This window comes from Manacus vitellinus, unplaced genomic scaffold (assembly GCF_001715985.3).
Source record: "Manacus vitellinus isolate BGI_N305 unplaced genomic scaffold, ASM171598v3 scaffold_22_pilon, whole genome shotgun sequence".
Lineage (NCBI taxonomy): Eukaryota > Metazoa > Chordata > Aves > Passeriformes > Pipridae > Manacus > Manacus vitellinus.
In genome coordinates, this window is record NW_021939632.1 from 6,597,487 (window position 1) to 6,621,003 (window position 23,517).

General features: G+C 40.9%; 1 protein-coding gene across 1 annotated transcript in view; it reads left to right on the forward strand.

The window, feature by feature from the left end:
* The first annotated feature begins 3,608 nt into the window (after positions 1-3,608).
* Positions 3,609-23,517, forward strand: part of CNTNAP5 (contactin associated protein like 5) — a 279,536-nt gene continuing 259,627 nt past the window's right edge. Inside the window, exon 1 of the mRNA XM_018072602.1 lies at positions 3,609-3,945. Within this exon, the coding sequence (XP_017928091.1) occupies positions 3,870-3,945 (76 nt within the window). The 5' untranslated portion in view covers positions 3,609-3,869. The remainder of the gene's footprint in view (positions 3,946-23,517) is intronic.

A 23,517-nucleotide genomic window follows, 5' to 3' on the forward strand; every position in this document is an offset into this window, starting at 1 on the left:
ATGTGTTAGTGTCCTTCCATTGCTCTCCTATTCATATTCTCTCATCTAATTCCCACAAGTGGTTCCTTCTGCTCAAATAACAAGGCTCCAGATTGGTAGAATAGACTTGGGTAGTACACTGGGGCTGAAAACTTAAATGCTCAATTTCAGAAATTTGTGGCTTGCATTGTAAAGTCAGTAAGACTGTGATAGGACCAGCTACTGGTGTAATGCCGCTTATCTTCCTCTTCCCATCACACAGATCATGTACTAAGATTGTCCCGAGCAGCATTAACATGGGTACTCAGCTGCCATCCGGGGTGGAGGGGAGAGTAACTTAATGCCCATGTTAGACTTTCTCACCCAGAGCTAATGCAGCCATTTCAGTACAGTCCCTGATGACCTAATCACAATCGGTACTGACTCTGAAATTATAAAGGTGCTCATATGATCACTGTGACTGCAGATTCTGAATGGGTGCAAGACGTTAGGATATTTCTCCTGCCTCAGCATGAATGAGATTAGGTACTGGTGTGTTCCCTTTGTTTAAGAAATGCGGAGTGAACATCGAGTGACTGGCAAAAGGCTATAAATTAAATTTTTCAAAGAAGAGGCAGGAATCGAAGGGAAAGATCTCAGACCTGTTAAGGTCAGCTTTGCTTTCATGGAGGCAGAGAAAATGTGCTACAGTGAATGTGAGAGTTAGAAAAGAGTTATTGCTGAGTTAAAAAGAACTAATAACTATATGTGTAACAAAGCCTCCATTCATGGGTAAGGCTTTGAAACACCTTCAGTGGTAACCATCGCCATAATTTTGAATTAAGTCCAGATACACTAAAACTAAATCAACAACTGAGTTTTCCCAAAATCCACGGTACTCAGATCTATGGTTGATGATGAGCCACAGTTTTTGTCTGAACAGCTTTAATAGTAATTAATAAATTTACTCTAATAAAAATCTTGCTGGCAAAAAGCCCTTAAAGATGACATTATTTACATAATTTCCTGCAACAAACAGCTGCATAGCCCTCCACTCCGGTCGTAACTTCTCAGTTGTAGTACTCCTGCACCCAAACATTCGCAAATCTTAAGGCACCTTCTGGCATTTATGATACAAAGGAGATTATGGAAGAGGTCCATTTCACAAGGGTGATTTGAAAACCAATGGTATAACTGGGGTCCAGATCCTGCTGTCAGATCCATATTGGTGACCACTGGGATGCATTGCAGAATGGGACTCATATTTACTGATAGCTTTTAATTAGTCTGCATAATTCATTTCCACATCTGTTTTCCTATAAACACACCACTAATTAGTTCAGTGAGTCAGGCAAAAAGTGTACCAATGTGCCAGATAGTTTAAAGAGACACTGAAAACATTTGAAACACAGTCCATTTAATTTTAATTATTTTTTTAAAAGGAAAGCGTGAAACACTCTTACCCATTTTTAATCCCCTTCTTCTGAATTCCTCTGCTAATTTCAGAATGCATAGTTGCAAAATTGTGACTGTGTCAAAGATGTGTGTTTCCAGAGAAAATCCACTCTGGCTTAAGACTTCTGGTATATTCTACTGCTTAGCTTTACTGAAGTGGGTAGCTCTGGAAGCACTGCTAGAACTTCTAAAGCTTGATCACTCACCTGAAAAAGCCAAGTTAATAACAGAATTTTCTCAGTACTCCAGCCTCCTGGCCTAATACAGGTTTTAGTTTCTGGGCCAGAGTCTCATATAAGATTGGTATAGAGAAGAATGAGATGTTTTTGACTAGGATAAGAAAACATGAATGGGAGAGCCTTTGTCCCCCCATCCACTGAGGGAAATGAGCAGATCTCCCTACCTTCAAAAAATGAGCCTTACAGACACAATGTTGTGTGTGCCCTTACATAAACCTCTCTTGGCTGATTCATTCAATACCTCGATCAGAACCTGTGTAAGGGAAAGAAGACACCTCATGTAGGTGCGTTAGCCTTGGACCGACTGCTACCCCTAGTTTCCAGAATTTCATTGTGCTCAGACATGGGTGTGGAGCTATGTGTCAGGTCATTGCATGAGCAAAGATGAAACCTCGGCTTGTGCAGATGTGTTTGAAGTAAAAAAATAAACACTTGTAGAGCTTATTAGGCTTTTAAGTTCCTCCTAAGTCTTAGTTTTGTCTGTCTAATTCCTTTATTGACTTCAGCTGAAAGCCTCGGTACTAGGCACCTATCCTTCCTGTTTAACCTTGTGTCACTTGTGTCACTTGCAACAACAGAAAGTGAAATAATTAGGTCAATTTTTGAATGTGGACTTTTGCTTTCCAAGCTGACTACTCGTTTAGAGCTAAGATGTCCCCCTGACACCTCTCTGATGCAGTTAGTGCCTAATAGCTAAGCACGATGGCTTTCCTCCACTCTGCTTACTTTTTAAAATGAGGCTTACAGCATGCCAGCAATTTAAACTTCCGCTGTCCATTGTCAAGTCAGGATGGTTTTGGTGAACAGTTTATTTCTTCTGATTATTCTTTGCCACTGTGAGGGATTATGGCTGAGGACCAGAGGCTTTCCCCCCACAAAGACTTGATCCAAACACACTCTCCTTACAGATTACAGCGGAATCGCTAATGCAATTTTGGCCTGACTTTGATGCAGTACTCTATTGATGTGGGGTGACGCCGCAACAAAGCAGCAAGGTTAGACCTCAGCAGTGATTAAGCTGGAGTCCCTGAGCGGAGGTGTGCCTCCCCCCGCCCATACGGCTGCGGGGAGGTGCGGAGAGGTGAGAAGCAGCGTGGGGCGCGGGGCCGGCTCCGAGCGCTCCGGCCGCCGACGCGCAGCCTGTCAGGGGTAGGGCAGGATGTTTGTTCAGCTCTGGTGTCGTGTACGCCCCTCGGGAAGATAATCCCGTTCAGCTGCTGAGCAGTCGGGTAATCAATCAGTCAATCACTCATGAAATCTGGTTTTGGCAAGCATCATCCTCGCTAGCCGGGAGGTGGGTGCAGACCAGGGGTCTGCGGGTCTGGTCCGCTACCTCGGGGCCCGCCTTCCTCTTTGGATCGAGGGCACTAACGGGAGCTCCCCCCGACTCTGCTGGGACCACCTCCGCTCGCCTTCCGGGAGGGCTAGGCAGGGAGACACTGAACCAGCCGCGATAAGAGAGTGAATAGAGCATCAGTCCGAGATCGTCCCCGCTCCCTGGGCGTAATGCTGAGCCGCGGGAGCGGGGCTGGGTCTCTTCGGGCTGTGTCGGCACTGTATATGCCAGGATATACATGTATATTTTATGCCTGTGCATATAACATATGCATTCACAAACGGACAAACATCTGAGCCGGGGGATCTTTAAAACGTTCCAGCCACAGCGGTACCCAAAGGAGGGGGGAGAGGAAAAATAAAAAGACGGGGGGAGGGAAAAAAGAGAAGATTTTAATTGGGTTTTTTTTCTTTTTTTTTTTTTTTTTTTTTTTTTTCCCAGGCTTCTGACTTACTCCGTGACTCTGATGCTTATCAACAACGCGTGAAGATTGCAGTAAGGATCCTCCCTGGAAGGCGAGGAGGAGTGACTTGCAGGGGGCTGGGAGGAGGTGGAGTGCAGCGCGGCTCTCGCCTATAAGGAGGTGCCCAGCGCTCGGCTGTCGCTTCCCACCCAGCCGCCGCTCGCAAGGTGAATCGCCGCGGCGGCAGCCGGGGCAGGGAGCTCGGCTCAGGCGCTGCCGCCCGCGTCCGGAGCGGCTCCTCCAAGGGCCGCGGAGGAGGATCCCTCGGCCTCCCCCGGCTTCCCTTCACCCGGAGTGTTTGGATGCTGTATGGAGTAAATGAGCGGTGGGAGAGAGAGAGCACAGAGGCTGAGGGGCGCTCGGAGATCGGGACCAGGGGAGACAGGCGAGCGGCTGGCTTCCCCCTGCGGGGCTGAACATGGATTCCCGAGCTCTCGGGGGCTTCACTTTGCTGCTCTTCAGTTTATGGCACCTGGGATTAACTGCAACAAATTGTGAGTAGTGGGAGTGCAAGGAGTTGCCTGGGGTTGGGGCGGGGAGGGGAGGAAGGGATGGGGGAAAACTCTGGAAAAGAGGGTTATTTATTGCACCATGACCTCTAAGAAACTTAGCTCGGCTCTGCTTTGCTGATGGAGCTCAGAAATGCAAAGTTGGTGCCAGACGAAGGGATTGCTCTCCACCGTCCTGCCGGTGTGGACGTGGGAGTAACCGGGAGCCGCCTGAGCCTGCGAGGAGCTGCTCGCGGGTTTTCCCGCACTGTTTGCTGTCCTTCCGCTGGCCGCATCTTTTTGCGGTCAGTGTGGCCGCCGTTCACCCTGCCTCGGCTGCGGGCCACTGTCCGGGACGGAGCCGGGGCTGGAGTCGCACCTCTGCCTGGAGGGTCGGGTCGGTCCTTCTCTTAAGGTCTGCTATTTCGCGGGAGCAGTCTGGCTCCAGCCTGGCAGAGCAGCGCCGGTGGCACCGAGCGTCTTCCCCTGGCCCCGTGGCGCCGTCTGTTATCCCGGGCGCTCCCCAAAGGCACGGCTGGGTCCCGAGGTGTGCCCCCAGCATATTCTGCGTGGGAAATCGCTTCTCGCTCCCTCTTCCTCGGGAGAGCGCCTCGTAAGTTTGCCCACGTATCGCTGCCGGCCCTGCGGGGGTCGCTCCCCGCAGGCAGGAGCATCCCTCGCCGCCGGGCTTTGCGGTGCCGCGGCGGCTCTACGGGCGCTTGGGTGAGCGCGGTGTACCCGGGTGCCTGTGGTGCTGGAGAGCCCTGGAGCCAGAGGAGAAGGAGGGGGTGCTCCGTGACCTGCGCCCCGGGGATGCGCCGGGGGGAATGCCGCCGGGGGCGAGAGGGGGCTCCCGAGCGCGGCCCCCTTGGCCGCCCGCGGCCCGTCGGGCGGAGCGGGCGGGGGCCCCGGCGGGGCGCGGCGGGCGGCGAGAGGGCCTGTTGCCCCGCCGGCCGGCGCGGGGCCCGCCCCGTCCTGGTGGCCCGGCCCGGGGTGAGCCCCGCGGGCACGCCGGCCTCCCATCCTCATCCTCGCCATCCCTCTCCTGCCACTCCACCGCTGACCGGTTTTTGGGGCTTCGGGCTTTCTTTTTTTTTTTTTTTTTTTTCCCCCCCCTCCCCTCCTTCCCTGTCTTTTTTGAATTCTCAGTCAATTAAATTATGGTTAATATGTTTTAATAATGTTCGTGAATACTAAACGGCAGGCGATTTGAGGCTGAGGCTTGCTGCTCGTTACTGATGCGGCCATAAAGTTAATTCCTAACACTTAAAAAGAAAGTCCGCATTAATGAGTTTTACTATTTCACGAGGGACAGTTTAATTTCCCAGTGCCAATAAACATTTCCCTTGAATACACACTGCTTCCTAAATGTTTAGGAGTCAATGTTTTTAAAGCATGATGATCAATGTTTTTATTATACTGTACAGATTTTACTTATTCATTGAGCAATGAATTAGCATGGAATCAGCTGTAAGTGCTTTCCCAGGAGCTGAGTGAAGGAGCCTGTGAATCTGTAATAGCTGCAAGTTCCCTAGAAACCTCGTTAGATTTGCATGTGAAGATCTCTGTGTGCTTGCATGGACCTCAATAATTGCATCCAGTATGAAAATTCATCACCTTATTAAATAAATCATCTCCGTATGGTGGAGCTCAGGGAAGCAGTGCTGTCTTTCTCAGTTTGAGGCCAAGAAAGTTATATATGGGCTAAAATACTGAAGCAGTATCCTGAAGTATATATAAATAGCTGCATGAAAATGCCATTGCTTTAAAGGGTTACTGAACTTCCAGGTACCCAGTAAACTTTCCAAAAGAAATAACTAAATTCCGTAAATGGGAAGATTCAGCGCAGGCCACTGTCAGGAGCTTCTATTTGAAAGTCAAAGTGCAATGGCCAAAGGAGTTGCGTTTGGATGCCAATACTGGTATGTTCACGATGGCTTCAACAGGTTTGTTTCTGACAGATTTTGTGAACAAGAAGAGACCTAGGGACAGTATTTACAATGGAAAAGGATTATGAAACTTATTTAGTTTTCTTCCTAATATCTAGCATGGAATTAGTCTAATTTGGTTTTTTCATTGCTTCTAAATTAGACAACTCTTAAAAATTATTCTCCTACCACCTATTTAGTTTCTGTAAAATAAAAATCCTGAGTAGGTCAAAATCTTCCCTGCCACTGAGGTATTTGATTCCAATTTCCTCTTTGGTAATAGTTTTTAATTAAAGAAAGATTTTCTAAAGAAACTGCTTTGAAACACAGCTACTGGCTAGAGGTCAGCAGACATCATTAGAAAGACTGAAATTGCCAAATGCTAATAAAACATAAGAAATTCCTCCCACTTTGCTTTTTGCAATATTTTATTAAATTAGGTAAATAGAGTAGTGATAGGATTTCTCCCCAGGATACTAATTACTAGAAAATTAATAAATAGCCATGTACATAACACTGGAAATGTGTTGCATGCGACATCTGGGGGAATGAAAGCTTCTACATTTATCAGGTAGAAAAGGAGACACAAAGCCTTGCCTGCTATGTGACAAATTAGTTGCCCTTTAGCAGCATATTCTGTGATCTGAAAATGTTAGTAGCTTTAGTAAGTCTATATTTACAGTTGTTGAGCACTGGTTTTTTTCCATTTTTAAAGTTGGAAGGAGGGAGAAATAATAAAAAAAATGAAAAGAAAGAGACATTAATTCATGTTTTTCTCAACCACTTTGCTTGATCAGTTCAGGGCTAGTCTGCAGCTGCAGAAAAGAATTGCAGGAGCCATTAGTGACCTTCCACCTGATTTGATGTTGCATATCTTTAAAATTTTACCTACTGCTATTTTACACCTTATGCCTTTCTCCCCCCTACTTATATTTTTCTTGACTGGTTTTTCACATGTGGCCAGGAAGATATAGCAGATTAAAATACTTCCTGGTGAAGTGGCATCTTCTAACTCCCATTGCAAAAGTTATTCTCAGAAATTATTGCACGTATCTGTTCCAGAACCCAGCCTCTCTTCTTCCCACAGAATCACTAGCATTTATTATTCCACTTCACTAGCACTTTTTAACTGATCCTGAGGCTTTTAACCCTTTTACTTAAACACAGTCATAACTGTCAGTCAAAGCAGCAGAAATTCAGTGTATGGTAGAATCAGACGTCCTATTAAAGTCCTTACTGAAATATATGGTCAATGTGCAGTCTGCTACTCCACAGTAGATTTAGATGTGGCCTTACAGGATACATCTGTCTTTAATAACTCTGTTCAGTTAAAAGATAGGCAGTGTGTGTTTGTATTTTTATCTATTGGGAAATAGAAAAAAAGACCTGAAGAAATTATACATTTTCTTGGACAAGGAAACTTTTTTTTAGGCAACAAGGGTGTTCACTCTGATTTTAGCCTTCCTTTGTAGGGATAGTAATTGTACCGGAGTCAGACAAGTGTAAGTGAAAACTTACAGGAGAAAATTTGACTCTGGATACTTGAGGCCATCAAGATCAGGAGGTATATTTGGGATTTGTAACAGCACAAATGAGACCTGTCAGGTCAACTGTGGTAGAGGCACGAGGTCTCTTAAACAGTGACCTTTCTATCTGTGTGGTCAGAAATGCTAAGTTTTAAAGAGATCTGCTGAAATAGGTAGAATATTGATCATCTGATCTCAGTTTGTGGCTCATATACTTGCAGGCTCAGTGAAGAGGATCTGACACATATCTCTGGCTTTTCCTCTGGCTGCAGTACTTAAATATCACAGAATGACAGAATATGCCAAGTTAAAAGGGACCCACAAGGGTTACTGAAGTCTGACTCCTAACCCTAGACAGGACCATCCCCAAGAGTCACACCATGTGCCTGAGAGGGTTGTCCAAATGATGCTTGAACTCTGCCAGGCTTGGTACTGTGACCACTTCCCTGGGGAGCCTGTTCCAGTGCCCAACCACCCTCTGGGTGAAAAGCTTTTTCTAATATCCAACCTAAACCTCCCCTGACACAACTTCAGTCCATTCCCTCAGGTCCTGTCACTGGTCACCCCAGAGAAATGATCAGTGCCTTTCCCTCCTCTTCCCCTCACAAGGAAGTTGTAACTGCAATGAGGTCTCCCCTCGGTCTCCTCCAGGCTGAATAGACCAAGTGCTCTCAGCCGGTCCTCACACGGCTTCCTGTCAAGGCCCTTCACCATCAAATATTCTTTACAAGAGAATAGTATTCAGGCATACTTTCCCCCTGTTAGTTTCATATCGGGAGAAAAACATATACAAATGTTACTTTTTCATGCCTTCAGATGTATCAATGAAGAAATGGTATAAAATAATGAGATTTCCTGAGAAAGGCTGTGAATGTCCCACTGCTGATCAGAGCCTTTCTTGCATGACTGTCACTATCCAGCTTTCAATCAGTTTGACTCAACTAGCACTCCTTGGCTTTGAATCAGTCTAAAAGATGGTCTTTCCAAGGACTACAATGATCTTTGGATTCTGCATGCACTAGGCAGATGGCATCACCAGCCCACAGGAATCTATCCAGGGTTATTATCGTGGTATCAAATACATTGTCTGCTTGGACATTTTTCTTTTCTTTTTTTGCTCTTAATTTCATGCAAATGCAGCAGGTTTTTCCTTATAAATTAACAGCAAGAACAAATTGTTTTCAAATGTGCTTGGTACATCTGTACGAAGTATAGACTTCAAGTGGAAAATATGGTGATTGGGTAGAACAACATACTTGTGAAGCTCTCCCAGCACATGGCATGTGCAGACTTCTGCCAGCACTCCAGTCAGTGTAGGACTAGTGATGGTTTTTTAATCACTGTAATCATTCTCTTACCAATGGGAAACTGAGGCAGTGTATATAAGCAAGAGACAAACATTCAATCAATGTGAGAATCTAAGAATCTAGAATCCTTAGGGGTCAGTTGAGTTGATCCCACGTGGTGCAGTCATGTCCTGTTCTCTGTTGTTAGTTCATATTCATATTTGCCCTGCTATATGTAGTAGTTTCTAAATCCATAGATTACTCCTCATTTCCTCTTCCCCTCCTTCTCCTTTCTCTGCTGCTATTTGAAGCAAGTGGAGTTTGGATAGCTGAATACTGAACTGAGTAAGAATCTGAAGGCAGTGGGAGCATGGGGTAGCATTTATTTATTTTTAGCCCCCAAAATGGATTTTTGATAGATGTGACAGGTTTCAGCTTGCTTGGCAAACTTGAATTACTGTCTTACCAACCCTCCCCAATCCTCCTGAAGAGACAAGAATGAGAGAAACAGAGAACTGCAGGTGTATCTGCCAGCATCACATGTGACAGGCTCTCTCTATATCTGCTTCCCCTTGGTGTACCCGCCCCCGGAGTTCTACCAAGCATTGCAGGGAGTGGGCTGTCTAAGTAGGGCACCAGGTAACCTACTGTGCTTTTTTTTCTTTTTTTTTTCTTTTCTTTTTTTTCTTCTTTTAAATAAAGGACTCTGCCAGGTGTTTTTCCACCCCCAGAATTAGGGGAATGTTACTCTGGTCCCGTAGCATTCACTTTTTCAGACTAATGCTGTCTTGCTGATACAAGGGCCATATTTGCACCATGTCTCGCTGGACACATCTCTTCTGGGTCTAATGTGAGAAGGAAAGAAGAATGCAAAAGAGAAACAAACTGGTCAGTCTGCATGAACATTTTCCTTCTGCTATCAGTAAAGTGTCTTTAAGAGACATGAACTGTTTCCTTTTCCTTCTTCACTAAGCTCCCTCCACTCAAACCAATAAAGAAGGGAAGAGAATAATCCTGACGTAATAAAGGTTTAAAATCACAGGCAATTCTTGGAGGCTTTGAAGGCATCACCTGGTAAAGTAGGAAACATCAGCAGACCTATTAGCACATCTCTGTAAAGTTAGAGGGAAATGAGAATTTTTATTTTTTTTTTGGTATGCAGTGCTGTGCTGATGTCATTGATAATTAATTTACTTGTATTAATCTTGTCTCTGAATTTTTTAATTGCCCTGTGCAGGTTCTCTTGGGCTGTTAATGCCATTTGTTCGCTAGATCAGTGCAACTGATGATGTTTTAAATAATGAAAACAATTCAATATTAGAATCTAGAGAGGGGGAAAAATGCCAAAACATTGATTTATTTATTTTTAATTATCTGCTCTGTTAAGCAGTTTAAAAAATTAGTAGTTCCTAGTGTGGTGATCTAACTGTCCTGAATAGATATATTTAGATATAAGCAGAAAGTATCTAAGATTTTAACAGGTATTTTCTCCAAAAATAAAAGAAAGTAACTTAGTAAAAGAGAGAGTATGAAGTCATTTGCAAATGTCAAGAAGGATCTTACTTGATCTGTATTCCAGGAGGGGAAACCCATTTTTCTGGCTGTGTTTTGTCTTTGCATGATTCTAGCTTCTTCTCTACATTCTTGCAGATGTATTCTGGAATTTGGATAGCTTGGTCCATTTCCTACAGAACTTTGTGCCCAGATATTATCAACACAGGTTCCGAATAAAACCATGGAAGTCTGTATGAACCTACCTATTTACGATATTAAATGGGTATTAGAGTACTGGCTGGTTCACTTATTATATTGTATTTTACAACCTGTGAATTAAAAGCCTGTAGAATTGGGTTTTTTTGAATGTACAGTTTTAGTACTTAAACTGAAAATAAGGTACGGAGCTCAGAGACAAAGTGGCCTTCTAGGTAATGGTAAGTTTTGTTTTATCCAGTGGTGCTCTACCGTAATAAAGACCTCACCAGTGTTCAACCTCATAGTCTGTAGTGCAACCCAAGAGGTCTCAACCTGTATAGCCATTGAATAACCCCAATTACTACAAGTGTGCTACAGACATGACAAGAAGATGTGATGTGTTCATGGACATCTGTGATAAAAAGGTTTCTTTCTTCTATGACACAAGTTGTCTGTGGAAATAGTTTTGGAAGAGAGATGCTTGTTCTACTTCTTTTCAGACACTGTATATGAATTTGGAGACTGTTTCTTGGTTGAGACTAAGGCTTTAGTGTTAGAAAGAAATGCCAAGAAATTATTCACATGGCAAAAGCAGACCTAGAGCCCTTAGTCTCCTTCTGTATCAGTGGCAGTATACCACTTGCCCTCATTTTGCACGTGCCAAATCAGAGAGGAGTCTGGCTTGGAATCACACCCTTGTGTGGTGCTGTTCTGCAGGTGGGAGGAAACTTCTAGTGAACTAGGGTGAAAATGTCTTTTTTAAGTGAACTAGAAGATTTTTCCCTCAGTTTGAGTCTAATAGAAACAGGCTTTGGATAACAGCAGCTCAGCAACTTCTGTTTTGTCAGGAATGGAGATGACTTAAGTAAATAGATTTAAAGTAGCATTCAACATCATCACTGGGATTCAAGATGTGCAGGTTGTGTCAACTCCAGAGTTGTGTTGGTGTGCTTGTCTCGGGCTAGGAAAGTCCAGATTCCTGACCACAGAGGCTGGCTTATCAATGAGATGGAAGTAGATGCTGGAGGTTTGCTGGGAAGAGTCTCTGTGACTCCCTCCTGTCGTAGTTAACATCAGACACATTATAGCAGTGATTAGCTAATAAAATGCCATCACCATGTCCATGCTGGACAACACAACTATGAATCTGAGGTTAAGGAGTATTCTTAATGAGCATCACTGTTATATAAATTCCTAGGAGCAATAACAAGGAAAAGCTAACTTTGTAATTGCTCGGTGAATACCATTCAAGACTATAAAAGGTTTTTAGTAGCTGGTATTAATGTACTCTTTTCCAAACTGTTAATTGCCTGAGATCTGTGATATCTTTATGACATAAAGAGCATAGAGTTGCAGTGGGATGCACTACATTCCATTCAGCTAGGTACTTAGGAATACTCAAAAGGTATTCAGTAACAACCACAGCAGTGGAAGCTGCAAAGAACAACTGGTGTCATTCTGAGGGACACTTCCCTTTTGACTTGAGTAATTAGGGTTCAGCACAGAGCTCCAGCACATGAAATGGAGTGGTGTTCAATGCTAACCACTGTGGCACTGCAGAAATTGGACTGGGAAGGAAACAAATGTGTTTTCATTCTCTCTTTTATTGTGTGTATTGAGAAAGATTGAGTGTTGACCCTTAGGAATTCTGGAGCATAAATTTTTCTTCTAAAACTATTCAGTGCACTGTGTTGCCAATATAGTAGTAAATAATAATAATAATTTTCAAATGGGTAGAATCCTCTCTTTGTTCCCAGCTGGGCAATAACGGGTTGATAAATGCAGTACTGCCTGGATAAAAATTGGCTTGTTCCATTTACTGCTCTAAATGGTGAAGCATTGTTCCTCGATGACAATGGTTCTTCACTGATGACAGCTCGTCAGCACTCCAGGAACAGATAAATACCTTGTGATCTATGTCACCAGTGACATATCTGTAGTCATTCCTATATTAGTTCAGTGATGTCTTTATGTTTTGGCCTCAATTGCCCCCACTTCTGATGTAGATACTGAGCAATTGCTCTCTATCCTCCTTCTAGGTCATAAAAGCAACCTACTGAGCATTAATATACAATTTTCTTCCATTCATGCAAATGTATCACTGGAACAGCAGGGGGAAAAGCACGTTTTAACTGGAGAATATGTATTTTGTCTGTAAAATTATACATAAGAAATGGAGCAGGAGATGGAGTTTGGGATGCGTAGGGAAAGAGGGGAGGTCACAAAGAATGTTCTTCCAGTTGCCCATTACTAGTGGCAGCTTCCTAATGCGCTCTATGAGGAGGTCTCCGAATTAATGGTCCGAGTGTGTCATGAGTGAACAGTTAGGAGTAACACATTCATTTGTAGTAATCAGGATTGATTTATGAATAGGACAAAAGGGACTAAATAAGTTATGAAAATGCATGTTGTAGATTTTATTTCTCCCCCCCGATGAATAATTCATCCTCTTCTAGTATCCGTGAAAACAAAAACATTGTGCACATAAGAACCCATTAAAAAAGTTAATCCCACAAATGGCTGAACATGGAGAAAATCAGCTTTTATTTTAAAAGGTAGATTTACTCAAATCTTCTCTAATTTGATTTGCCAGTGGGGTATAATTTAAGTCAAACAAGTTGCCAGCATTAGTTGCTATATGAAGGTCTAAATATTTAATAGATTTTGATAAATGTCTACCCCACAGGATAATGAGCTAAGGAGCACTCAGTCTCCACAGTGCAGAGGGTAAGCTAAACCCAACAGAAATGGGAAGCAGAATGGAGAGGGAGCTTCTCTTCACAGGATATGGTCCTCCAAAACTGGCCTTGGGAGAACTTGTATTGCACTTGCTATTCTGTCTCCTGCAGAGACAGCCTCAATAAGTAGTGACAGTGCCTTTTTAGTCACTGTAAGGCTACATGATCTCTACATGTCTGTGAAAATGCCTGTAGTGAGCCTTTTTTAGTCAGAGTTCATTCTCTGGGATGTGCAGGATGCTGTTTATTCAGATAATACTGGTGGGTATCTACCCATCTCCTCCCGGTTGGACATATCAGTGGGATGGGGAGCATCAGTGCCTCTAAAGAGACTGGTGCTCCAGAGGAGCTAAGGTGTTCTGTGTAAAGCTACAAAGGAAATCTCCGAAAAAATATAATATGAACTTGGGTGTATTGCATTCTAGGTGGGCACATTACCCTTTGACTGCCCTACCCTAGGTGCAACTGCTATGTGGACACGAAACAGCATCAGAGAGAAGGGAGAAACCTCACACAGAGAGAACAGTGGCACTGGATTTCTACCTAATTACCCCCAAAAATTCAGAAGGGTTGGTTTTTAATTTTGTAGAAAACTAGGTTGCATTTTAATTTTAGAGGAAGAACCTCCTTCAGCAACCCTGAGGAAGATTAAACAGCTATGGTATTTTTCACAGAGACTGTTTGTTTGGAAAAGAAAATGAAAATTTGATGAATTTCAATCAGATGTAGCTTGCAGCATTCAAATATTTATAGATTATCAAATTCTCTTTTCCCAGCTCTGCTTCTTAAGTGCAGAGCTCATCTTATATGTAATATTAATTCTCATTATTCTTAGACAGTTATTCACTGAGTTCTTGTGCAGACTCAGTTCATCTAGAACCTGGTCTAAACTTCCTGCAAATGAAGGAAATAACTTGTAGTTGAATTTCAGATCATCTTGTCCTCAGAAATCTGTTCATCCAGCATGCACATCCTTGTTATTGTTCTCCTGCGAAGTTTATTTTCCTTAAAATCTGACTGGCAATATGTGCAATAGAAGTTGTGTTTGTACCTGTCAGTAGAAAGAACAGTTCATTTTCCTGATGGTTGTTGTTCCTTTTGAGAAAATCATATGAGAGTGTGTTGGCTTGCCCTACTGTCATATTCTTTGCCAACCTTGTATCCAACTTACTGACAATATAATAAGCTAAAGTTGCACACACTTTTGCGTGCTTCTTCTTGCATCTTTTTATGAACAGTTGTTCTGTTTCCTGAATCCTGTTCTGTTGATTTGAGGTGAACACTAGCCACTATAACACATAGGATTGTTATGTGATAATAACTTTTCACAAACTTTATAGAAAACATTTCAAATTCTTTGAAAAGCTGATAGTCCAAGGTTATTCCTGCTTGTATTTCTTCCAGGCAGGTATGAGCTCACATGCTGGTGCTCCTGGGTCCACTGATGAAAATTTGTTCCTGCCTAGAAACCATATAGCTAGTTTTTTGTTAATAACATTAGGTACATGGGGTTGCTAAATTACTAACATTAGACATTTTAACTATAACATGAGATTTTTTTTTTTAATTATCAACTCTTTTCTTTTTGAAATCTACATTTGGTATCTGACACTGTTCCCCAGGGCCTCCTCCAGAGAGACTGCGCATGAGTTGAAGTAGTCTTTTTACTGCATCATTAGGAGTATGGATTACAAACTCCTTTACACACCCACATTCATCACAGAGTGTTAGCAAAAGCCCACATTGTTTTTCAGACAAGCAAGGGAGACGTATTTTTCATCCGTGCTTTTGCTCAGGAGTGTTGGTTGGCTCTGTTGGGCAAGGTTAACCCATATGAAAGGAGTTGCCTACTTTCTTGAGACTTCAGTAGAATAGAAAGAAAAAAGACGTTCTCACTAAACACGAGTCATTTTCTAGTTAAGCTTTTGGAAGAAGGAGGTATCAACTGCCATGACTCATCTCATTTCACAGCGAATACATGTTGTTTCACTTCCTCTAACAGGCTTGATCCAAACATCGCCAGTTTTGCCATTGGATTGGGGCATCAGTGACTTGTGTGCACTAAATAAGGAAGTCCTAATTTGAAATCCTTTCTCTGATTGCAAGCAGACAATGAGTCAGAGCTATAAGAGAACAGATTTTCCTCCTACCCTCTCAATCTTGCACCCATCCTAACCTTAGTAGTATCTGATTTGTAGTGCCTGGTTTTTTCACAACTTCATCTAATTAACATAGGCACTGGGGTCAGTATTCTAGCACCTGACAGACTTTATCAGGGACCACCACAATTACAAGTGCATTATCTGTTTTTCTGCTGCACGGAAAAATGTAGCATGTGAAAATTAACATAAACCTCCTAACTCCTAAGATGAAAGTGTGGGTGGTAGGGAAGAGGCACCTTCTTCAAATTTGAAAGGCATGGGTTTGATGATTTACTTTATGAAAGTTTTCCTTGACATCATTAGGTGATGTGCTTAATTGCTTTGAGCTTGAGTTTACCTGGTTTATCTCATTAGGGCTAAATGTTCACGTCTTATAGTGTATACAGACTTTCACCTAACAATGGTGGTTGGAGGAAGAGGTCCTTATGCCAAGTGGTAAAATAATGTAAGCAATAATGCCATTAGCACAGTTCTTCTAGAAGTACTAACTGCATCCATGAATAACAGTCTCCAAACCATTGTGATTGTGCTTGTTCCCTAGTGACTTCCATAGGGGTCAGCCTACAGCAACGTAAAGGATCTTTGTGTAAATCTGCAATTATGAAGTCCTCATCATGAGAGCTATGGGCTGGTTGGCTGAGAGTCAGGAAAGCAAAACATCTTTTTTGAGCAGTGTGTCCTTCCAGTCATTCCTACGTGGCATGTGGGTAGAGCTAACTTGCAATTCCCTACAAGAGCATGAAGTTTGCGCCAAGTTGCTTGCATGGGTGCTAAACTAAAATTGTGTGATGAAAGTGGTGAATTCATATTAAGTTAAAGAATAATAACCAGTTAAATATGACTATAAAGTACTGTTTTAAGATAACCAAGAAGACCTGCACAAGGGAATGGTTATCCCTTTTATTTCTTACATTAAGGGAAACTATAATCTTAGCTTAGAGGAAATTTAGAGCAAATCTATAAAGTCATGTTCAAGCTAAGCTTTGTAAATTCCAAGACAGGCACTTATTTCATTGTTCAGGCAGGGAGAAAAACAGTTCACAGCTGGAAATGCCTGCTCTTCTCTTCCACAAGATGCACAGAGAAGGGTAATTGATTTTGACTCCTTCAGGATAGGAATGGGTTTTCTGTGTTAGTAAGTGTGAAGCACAAGGTCTTTATCCTGGTGGGGGGGTCTCTTTATGCCAGTGATGATAAGAGCAAAGATTCTGCTCTGAAGACTACATATAAATGCAAATGTCTCTTCAGTTTCTTCAGAAAATTTTTAAGTATGTCACTGACTGGTGGCAGTATTTAATAGCTAGTTTGATGAGAATATCCAGGCCTTTCTATTCTGGGACTAATAAAGTAAACCTTCAACCCTCAAGGAATAAAAGTTTTTTGGAATAGCCCTTGGCTAAGAAATAGGAAACTCAGTAAGCCGATATTGAAGGTAAGAGTTTAGTAGTTCTTAGATATCCACAATCTATATATTTCTATTTTCTTCAATTAGGAAATAATGGAAAAATAGAAACCCCCTCCTCCTTTCCATGTCTGTAACCTACTTTTGAGTGTAAATATATGAAAGAAGGTGGACGTAATTCATGAAACTCCAAAGCATTATTTTAATCAATAAGTCCATATATTTCATTGAGGCTATTCTTGTACAAAGCACAGTAACAAAGAGAGAGTCTGAGGCTAGTACTAGTATCCTTAAAGCTAAATGCAACCATATAATTATCCCATTCCATGGTAGTTTTGTCAGAATGATTAAAACCTGCTTCCTGTAATATTCTTACATATACTAGTGAATAAATCTTACTTATTTAGTGTACCTATTATGAATAAATACCACATAACACATTACCTCACTTCATTCACTGAAATGACCAAGAAGATCAAAACAAAGTGAAACAGTCCTCAGTTATGCAATGCATCAGGCTGAGTCAATCTGCCTATGTTAAGTCAGTAATTTGATTTTTTTATTATTTTTTTTAATTAAGCTTCCCTGGAGGGAAGGAAAAGTTTAATTAAAAAGAGATTCAATGAGAATTCAGAATAATAAGTCACGTCTATTTTGTCTCTGCCAGAGCCTTGGAAAATCAGTGGCTTCTCATGGGAGAGGTTGAGGTGTAAATAGGAAAGGAATAGAACCACCTCCTTCATGAGTTTGGACCTTCCCATCTGCACTAACCACTGTTTTCAGCCTTCCCCTTCCTGATAGCAACAGAGTCAACAGTGGTTGCTCTTCCCCAGTTTTGTTCTTTATTTTTTCTGGATAAAGCATTTTCAATTACACCAGCTGGTAAAAGACCTGAGATCTGGCAGGATGCAACATTAAGCCTCCTTGGGTGTTGTGGTATCATTTAAGCTAGATTAAGAGCTGTGTCCCTTAAATACTGAAATTCTGGTAGAATCAAGTGTCTGTCAAATAAGCAAGGTAATAGAAGAGACTTTTCTGAATACAGAAAAGCGCTGGTATTTTTCAGGTTAGTAAAGGACTTAGATAGATGTCTTTTAGAAATGACTGAATAGTTTTCTAAGGTTTTTGGTCAGTTTTGATGAAAGGATGAGAGAAAGCACTTAGAGTGTTATTTCTAAGAATCTTTGGGGAAATTATCTTAATTTTTCAGGTCATATTATGTTTCTGTGCCTGATGCTCTGTTTATTTAACATTTAAATACTTGCCTTCATAGTTTGAAAAGCAAATGGCTACAGAATCTCATTAGGATAATTGAGGTTGGGTTTTACAGTATAAACATGTTTCAGTTGGGTCCAAAGGATTTAATTCCTAGTGTAGCATTCAGAAAAGCAATAATGCACTTAAACAATGGTAAACTGAAATGAGTACTGTGTGTACTCACTGAAGTCAAATGTTCCAGTAAACAGTATCAGAAGCCAGAATGGTTCAACTGGAAGAAAAGTATTTATACTTCCTAATAGACTCCGAGTTTTGAAAAGTATTTAGAACTGATGAAAATAAGTTCTCCCTCTTCCCTTTCTTTTAAAGGAATTTAACTTCTTTTTATTTATTTCATTGTATAACCTAAATGTTAGTTCCTCTACCTTGAAGTCAAGAGTGTTCAGCCCTGACCACGAGACATCAAATCCTCAAAATACGCTGCTCCTGAATCCTAGTGACTTTAGTTCACAGTTTCCTATTGTAAATGGAACACAATCTTGAATAAGTATGTCCAGATCTTTCTGTTGATTTATGTCTATGCATTTACCTATACATTTTATTAGAAAAGCTGCATGTGTTCATACCTTCAGTTCTTCATACAGAGCAGGGTAATATTTTAGATGTTGTTGGTTTTATAGAAACCCATTTTGCTGCAATTAGTAGAATAAAACAAAAAATGAGGTGGTGAATTCAGCTTTCCCTGATTAAATCAATACATTTTTATATTTTTGTATTTTATTCTTGCCTTTGCTCTACTCTTTTTCTGTTGAGGAGAGAACAATTTTCTGAGATTGACTAACTTCAATATTCTGTTTAATCAGGCATTTACAATTTTTTTGAAGATGAGTCATTAGGAATTTGACTTGCATGCAATCCTTTCCAAGAATTCCACTAATTTGTGACTTGCTATCATTTCTCATTTAATGATGGCTAGTGAGCTCCTGACACTCTGCAATACTAAGAAAAAGACGCTGTGATGAGCTAAAGGAATCTGCTATGATTAAACTCTCCCTGTTTCGCTATAAAATTCGTGCACTGATATTTTTCTGCGGTGTCAGGGGTGGACTATTTGAACTCATTATGTCCCATTTTAAGAACACCAAAGAAGCTGCCCAGAAAGGGACATCATTAGTTACCCTTACACCTCCTGAGCCCTTTGCACAAGAGCCTGCTGCTGCTTCTGATAACAAGGAATAGTACATCCAGAAGGACCTTCATGCAGGCCATGTGCTCTGATTTCTGTTTCTGCCATTTAGTCAGTTCTCTCACTAGCTTTCACCTTGTCTTCAGTCACGCTGCAAGTGCTTGACCTCTTTTTTTTCTTTTTCTTTTCCTCTTGCTTATTCTGTTCAGCCCTCTGATTCAATGACTAATCTGTGTCTCAGAGTCAGAAAAACCAAACGGTGAGCTGCTTTTCCTCCCACGATCGCTCTAATTCTCGTCACTTTTAAGTGCAGGATCACTGTCTTACGTGCCCTTCAGGCTTACCACCATAGAGTTCCCTGGCTTCCTGCAGTCCAACCTGTGTCCTGCAGTCTTGTTACTTCTTCCTCAAGATTAAATACAGTTTTCTACCTCTCCGTGTCATGCTGACAGATACAATCCTGCCTCTCCTCTGTTGGCAGTGGTTGATAAAATGGGAAGTGTTGGTTTATGGTGAAAGTGTACGTGAAGTAGAAAGATAAGGGAAACTGAGGGCCTTTTGATATAAAGATAATAATGAAAAACATTGGCAGTACTCCTGATTTCAGGAAAATCTCCTTCGAAATAAAGATATACAAGCCCTGTTAGAAGCAGGAAGGTATACAATTTTATCTGAAACTGCAGATCAGGTTTGCTAATGTTCAGGCCAAATGTGCAGCTCAGAGACAGCAGAGTCTGCTTTATCTGTTTCAACCTCCTCTCTATATCTATTGCTGATTTGGCTCTGGAAAGTCCTTTCTTCGAAGCCATGAGGTCCAAACTTTTGTGGAACCTGGCATTTAAAGTTAATTCCCATTTCATTTGAATATTTTTATATTTGCACTCAAGTATGTGTCTGTATACAAACATTTAAAGGTAATTATCTACACTTTATGTATATGTATGTATATGTTTATATACAAAGATGTACCTAAAAATAAATATAGTTATATATATATAGGTTATGTGGCAACCTTCAAATGTTCATGATCAAAAAATGTAAAAGCCTGTACAGAACCAATAGAATATTGTGTGCCCCTCTGGAGATCAGAGAGTTTCTTTACATCTTATCTGCTGCCTCTATATGAAGCAGAGCTTGAACCTTTCTGTGTGATGTATTTAGCATCCCATCAGGAAAGTAAATCAGATAATAAATTTTGAATTCATGGGATTAGAATATTTTAAAAGATTTTGTAGTTTATGGCACCAATATGCTGTCTAAAGACTTGTCCTCTCTGTGAAAACTCTGTGGTTGTTTTATGCAGTAATAAGGACTTTAAGTTACTGGACATCATTAAGAAGAAAAGAGAGATTTCTTGTGTGAGGTTGAACAAATTACCAACTTTTTCTACACCCTAGATTCTCCTTGATCTTCCTGAATTGTCTTAAGAAGCAGGAGAGTGGATTGGTATTGCTTCAATTTAATTGTTTCCCCTCAAAACTGCTGACTCAGTCAAGCCACAGAGTAATTATCAAGGGATGCTTTGACTTATAAAGATACTCCATTTGTTGAATGGGTATATTTATTTTTCATTTCATCTTCCAATGATCTGAACTAAAACCTGTCTTATTTTGCAAACTGTTTTTATTATTTCAATTTATGTTCTGTTTTAGAGTGGAGTGGGAGGAGAACGGAATGACCACAACCAAGCATTCAAGTTTAAAATTTTCACGAGATAGAAGGATATGCTTTTTGATTCTCCTTTGATGTACTTTATGTGGCTTCTTTTATAAAATATGCTACTTTTCTTGTTTTTAAGGAGAAGTTGTTGCTAGAAAAATATTTAACATATTCTATCATATTTATAAATATGAGTATATAAATCATATATCTGATAATGAATCATGGTTACAAATATTAAATTACTGAGAATATAATTAAGATTAACTATTAAGGGAAATAAAGAGATAAAAACTTTGAACCATCATATTCAAAAATCCAATAACTTTCCTCATGTATGGTGTTACTAAAGTAGAATAGTGAAAATGCAATATGAAATAAGCAGATTCCTGTGAATATTCATAAGCACATATGTGCCTACACCAACACACTGAACATCAAAGAACAAGCAAGAGCCCTGAAACAGCACCATACAGGCACTGTGCCAGGGCCCTTCCATGTGCTGTATCCTCATTTATATTGGTTGTAAATATCTCATGGCTTACTTTGCTCATTCTTGTTGGCAAACACAGGGATTAAGGGCAAAGATCCACAACTAAACTCAGGTGTCTCTCGTGCTTGCTTTTCTGGGTTTGTACAGTATCTTAGTTTTCGTCCCTAATCTCATTAATTTGCATTCTCCACAGGGAGCTGCACAAGTCTCTTCTCTGCCAATAAGACAAAGCCACTTGTGCTATTTTGATTTTGCTTGTAGCATCTCCTCCAGTGGTTTGTGCACATATGTGTCATCAAGAAAAATAGTGGTACAGGATAAGCTGGGAAATACTTCTCAATTGGTATCTGAAGGTACTGCCCTTAATATTTTTCTATCACAGAGTCTTCTTTCAAACGTGCATTTTTGTAGCATTTCTGATATAACCTTGGTCTTCTCATCTCCAGTCCCATATCATGTGTCTTGACACACTGACCATGTCAGGGATGACACAGAACTGTGATATTTCATCAGTGATGGCATCTTTATTTTTCATTTTTAAATTGCTGGGAAGGAGAGAAAAGAGCACGGTGGCAGGATTTCCAAAACTTTTTCTCCGATAAGTCAAACAGTCCTCACAGAGGAGCTCAATTGTTTGCCTTCTGAATTAGAGAAAGTAATCAATATGAAACCTGGACTATATTTTCCCTGTATAATATTTAACCTCTGTTTTCAGTATGAAACTCAAACTTCAGCATCTCTTAGAGACTGAGGGATGGAGGTTAGCCAGTGTTAAACTGTATAGAGCTGTAGGTCTGGGAGGTGTTACTCTAGACATAGGTCCTAGTTTCAGAATCCATGGCTGGAGCTGAAGGTACCCACAGAACAATGGGTCTCAAAGCAGTGTTTATCCTGGTAGAAAACTGAGGAGAGGGATGCAGAATGTTAAATTCTGTCTGAAAATGAAACGGATTTCTGTGACTCCTTGCTGAGAACTAACTTCAAGATAATTGGAGACATGAAGGAGGAAGACACAGTTTTAAATCCCCTTTTAACCTTTCATAGGGACATGAACTCCAAAAGCCATTAACAAGGAAAGCACGCAGAGAAAAAGCTGCAGAGAAATAATGATTTCTGCAGCATCGCACAGAATCCTACCGGAGAAATAGGCTAAGAGTGTTTCAAACTATTTTTATATGCAAAAGCATGACAGTTGGAACTAAGTTTTGTTACTGAGAAATGAGTTTGATCTGTTAATAAAAAGGAGGCTTCTCATTCATTTTTATTATTAGTTCAAAGAGACAGTTAGACTTACTCTTCTACCCCTTTTATTTCTCTGCTTTCTCTCCTTTCCCTGTTTCATTTCTTGTCTTAGAAATTTTCTCAGAGGTGGAGTATTTTAGAAAGAAAACGAGTCCCTCCATTTGGAGGGAGAAAAATAGAGAAGCAGGAAGGAAAGACTTGATAATTGTTTTTTTTTTTAAAACCTGTTTCCATTTTTTTAACATAAAAATGAAAATTTCAATGCAAATGGAAATGTACCATTCAAAAATGTGGGACGCAGGGCAGACTGTTTTCCCTGCTCTTTTCTTTAACTTTGTTTTTACTGTCTCTAATGAATATCATCCTGTTAGGGGTCTCTGCCATTTAGCCTGCTAATAGCAGTGGACTCAAACCTGTTTTACCAGTTAGTGGATTCAGCCCTATATCACCAAAATGACGGGAGATTTTTCAGCATTGTTTTAGCAGGCTGGTTTGATCAGGCTATGCTGTAAAGATTCCTATTGCTGCTCTACATTATCTTTCATGTCTTGCAATTTGTGATGTTCATACAAATTGCTCCCAATGATGATATTCAAAGCCAAATTTAAACGTACTGCTAAACCATGGGAATGTGGCACTTAACAAGCCACAGTGAAAACCAAGAAGTATTGGGTCTTATGATTGCCTCTGGTTCAGAAATACCTAATGAATGGTAAATGCTGTTCAGTTCAGCTAATGTTGAATAATTAGCTCAGAAACAATGATGAAAGAGAGCTGATTTGATGAAAGGGTGGTAGCACAGTAACTGAGGAATAAATGTGGGAGTTATTAAAGGCATGTCTCCTAAAACTTTAAAGCAACACTTTAGTTCCTGCAAAGGAACAGGCTAGACAAAAAAATATGTAGCCAGAGGAAAATAAGGCAGTGAATAGAAAATGTGTTTACTTCCACAGCAGTTAACTGAGACAATTTCCCTTTATATAGGTAAGATCAACTTGGGATTCAAAACACTAAAACATCAACACTTGACATTCCTTTATTTTCTG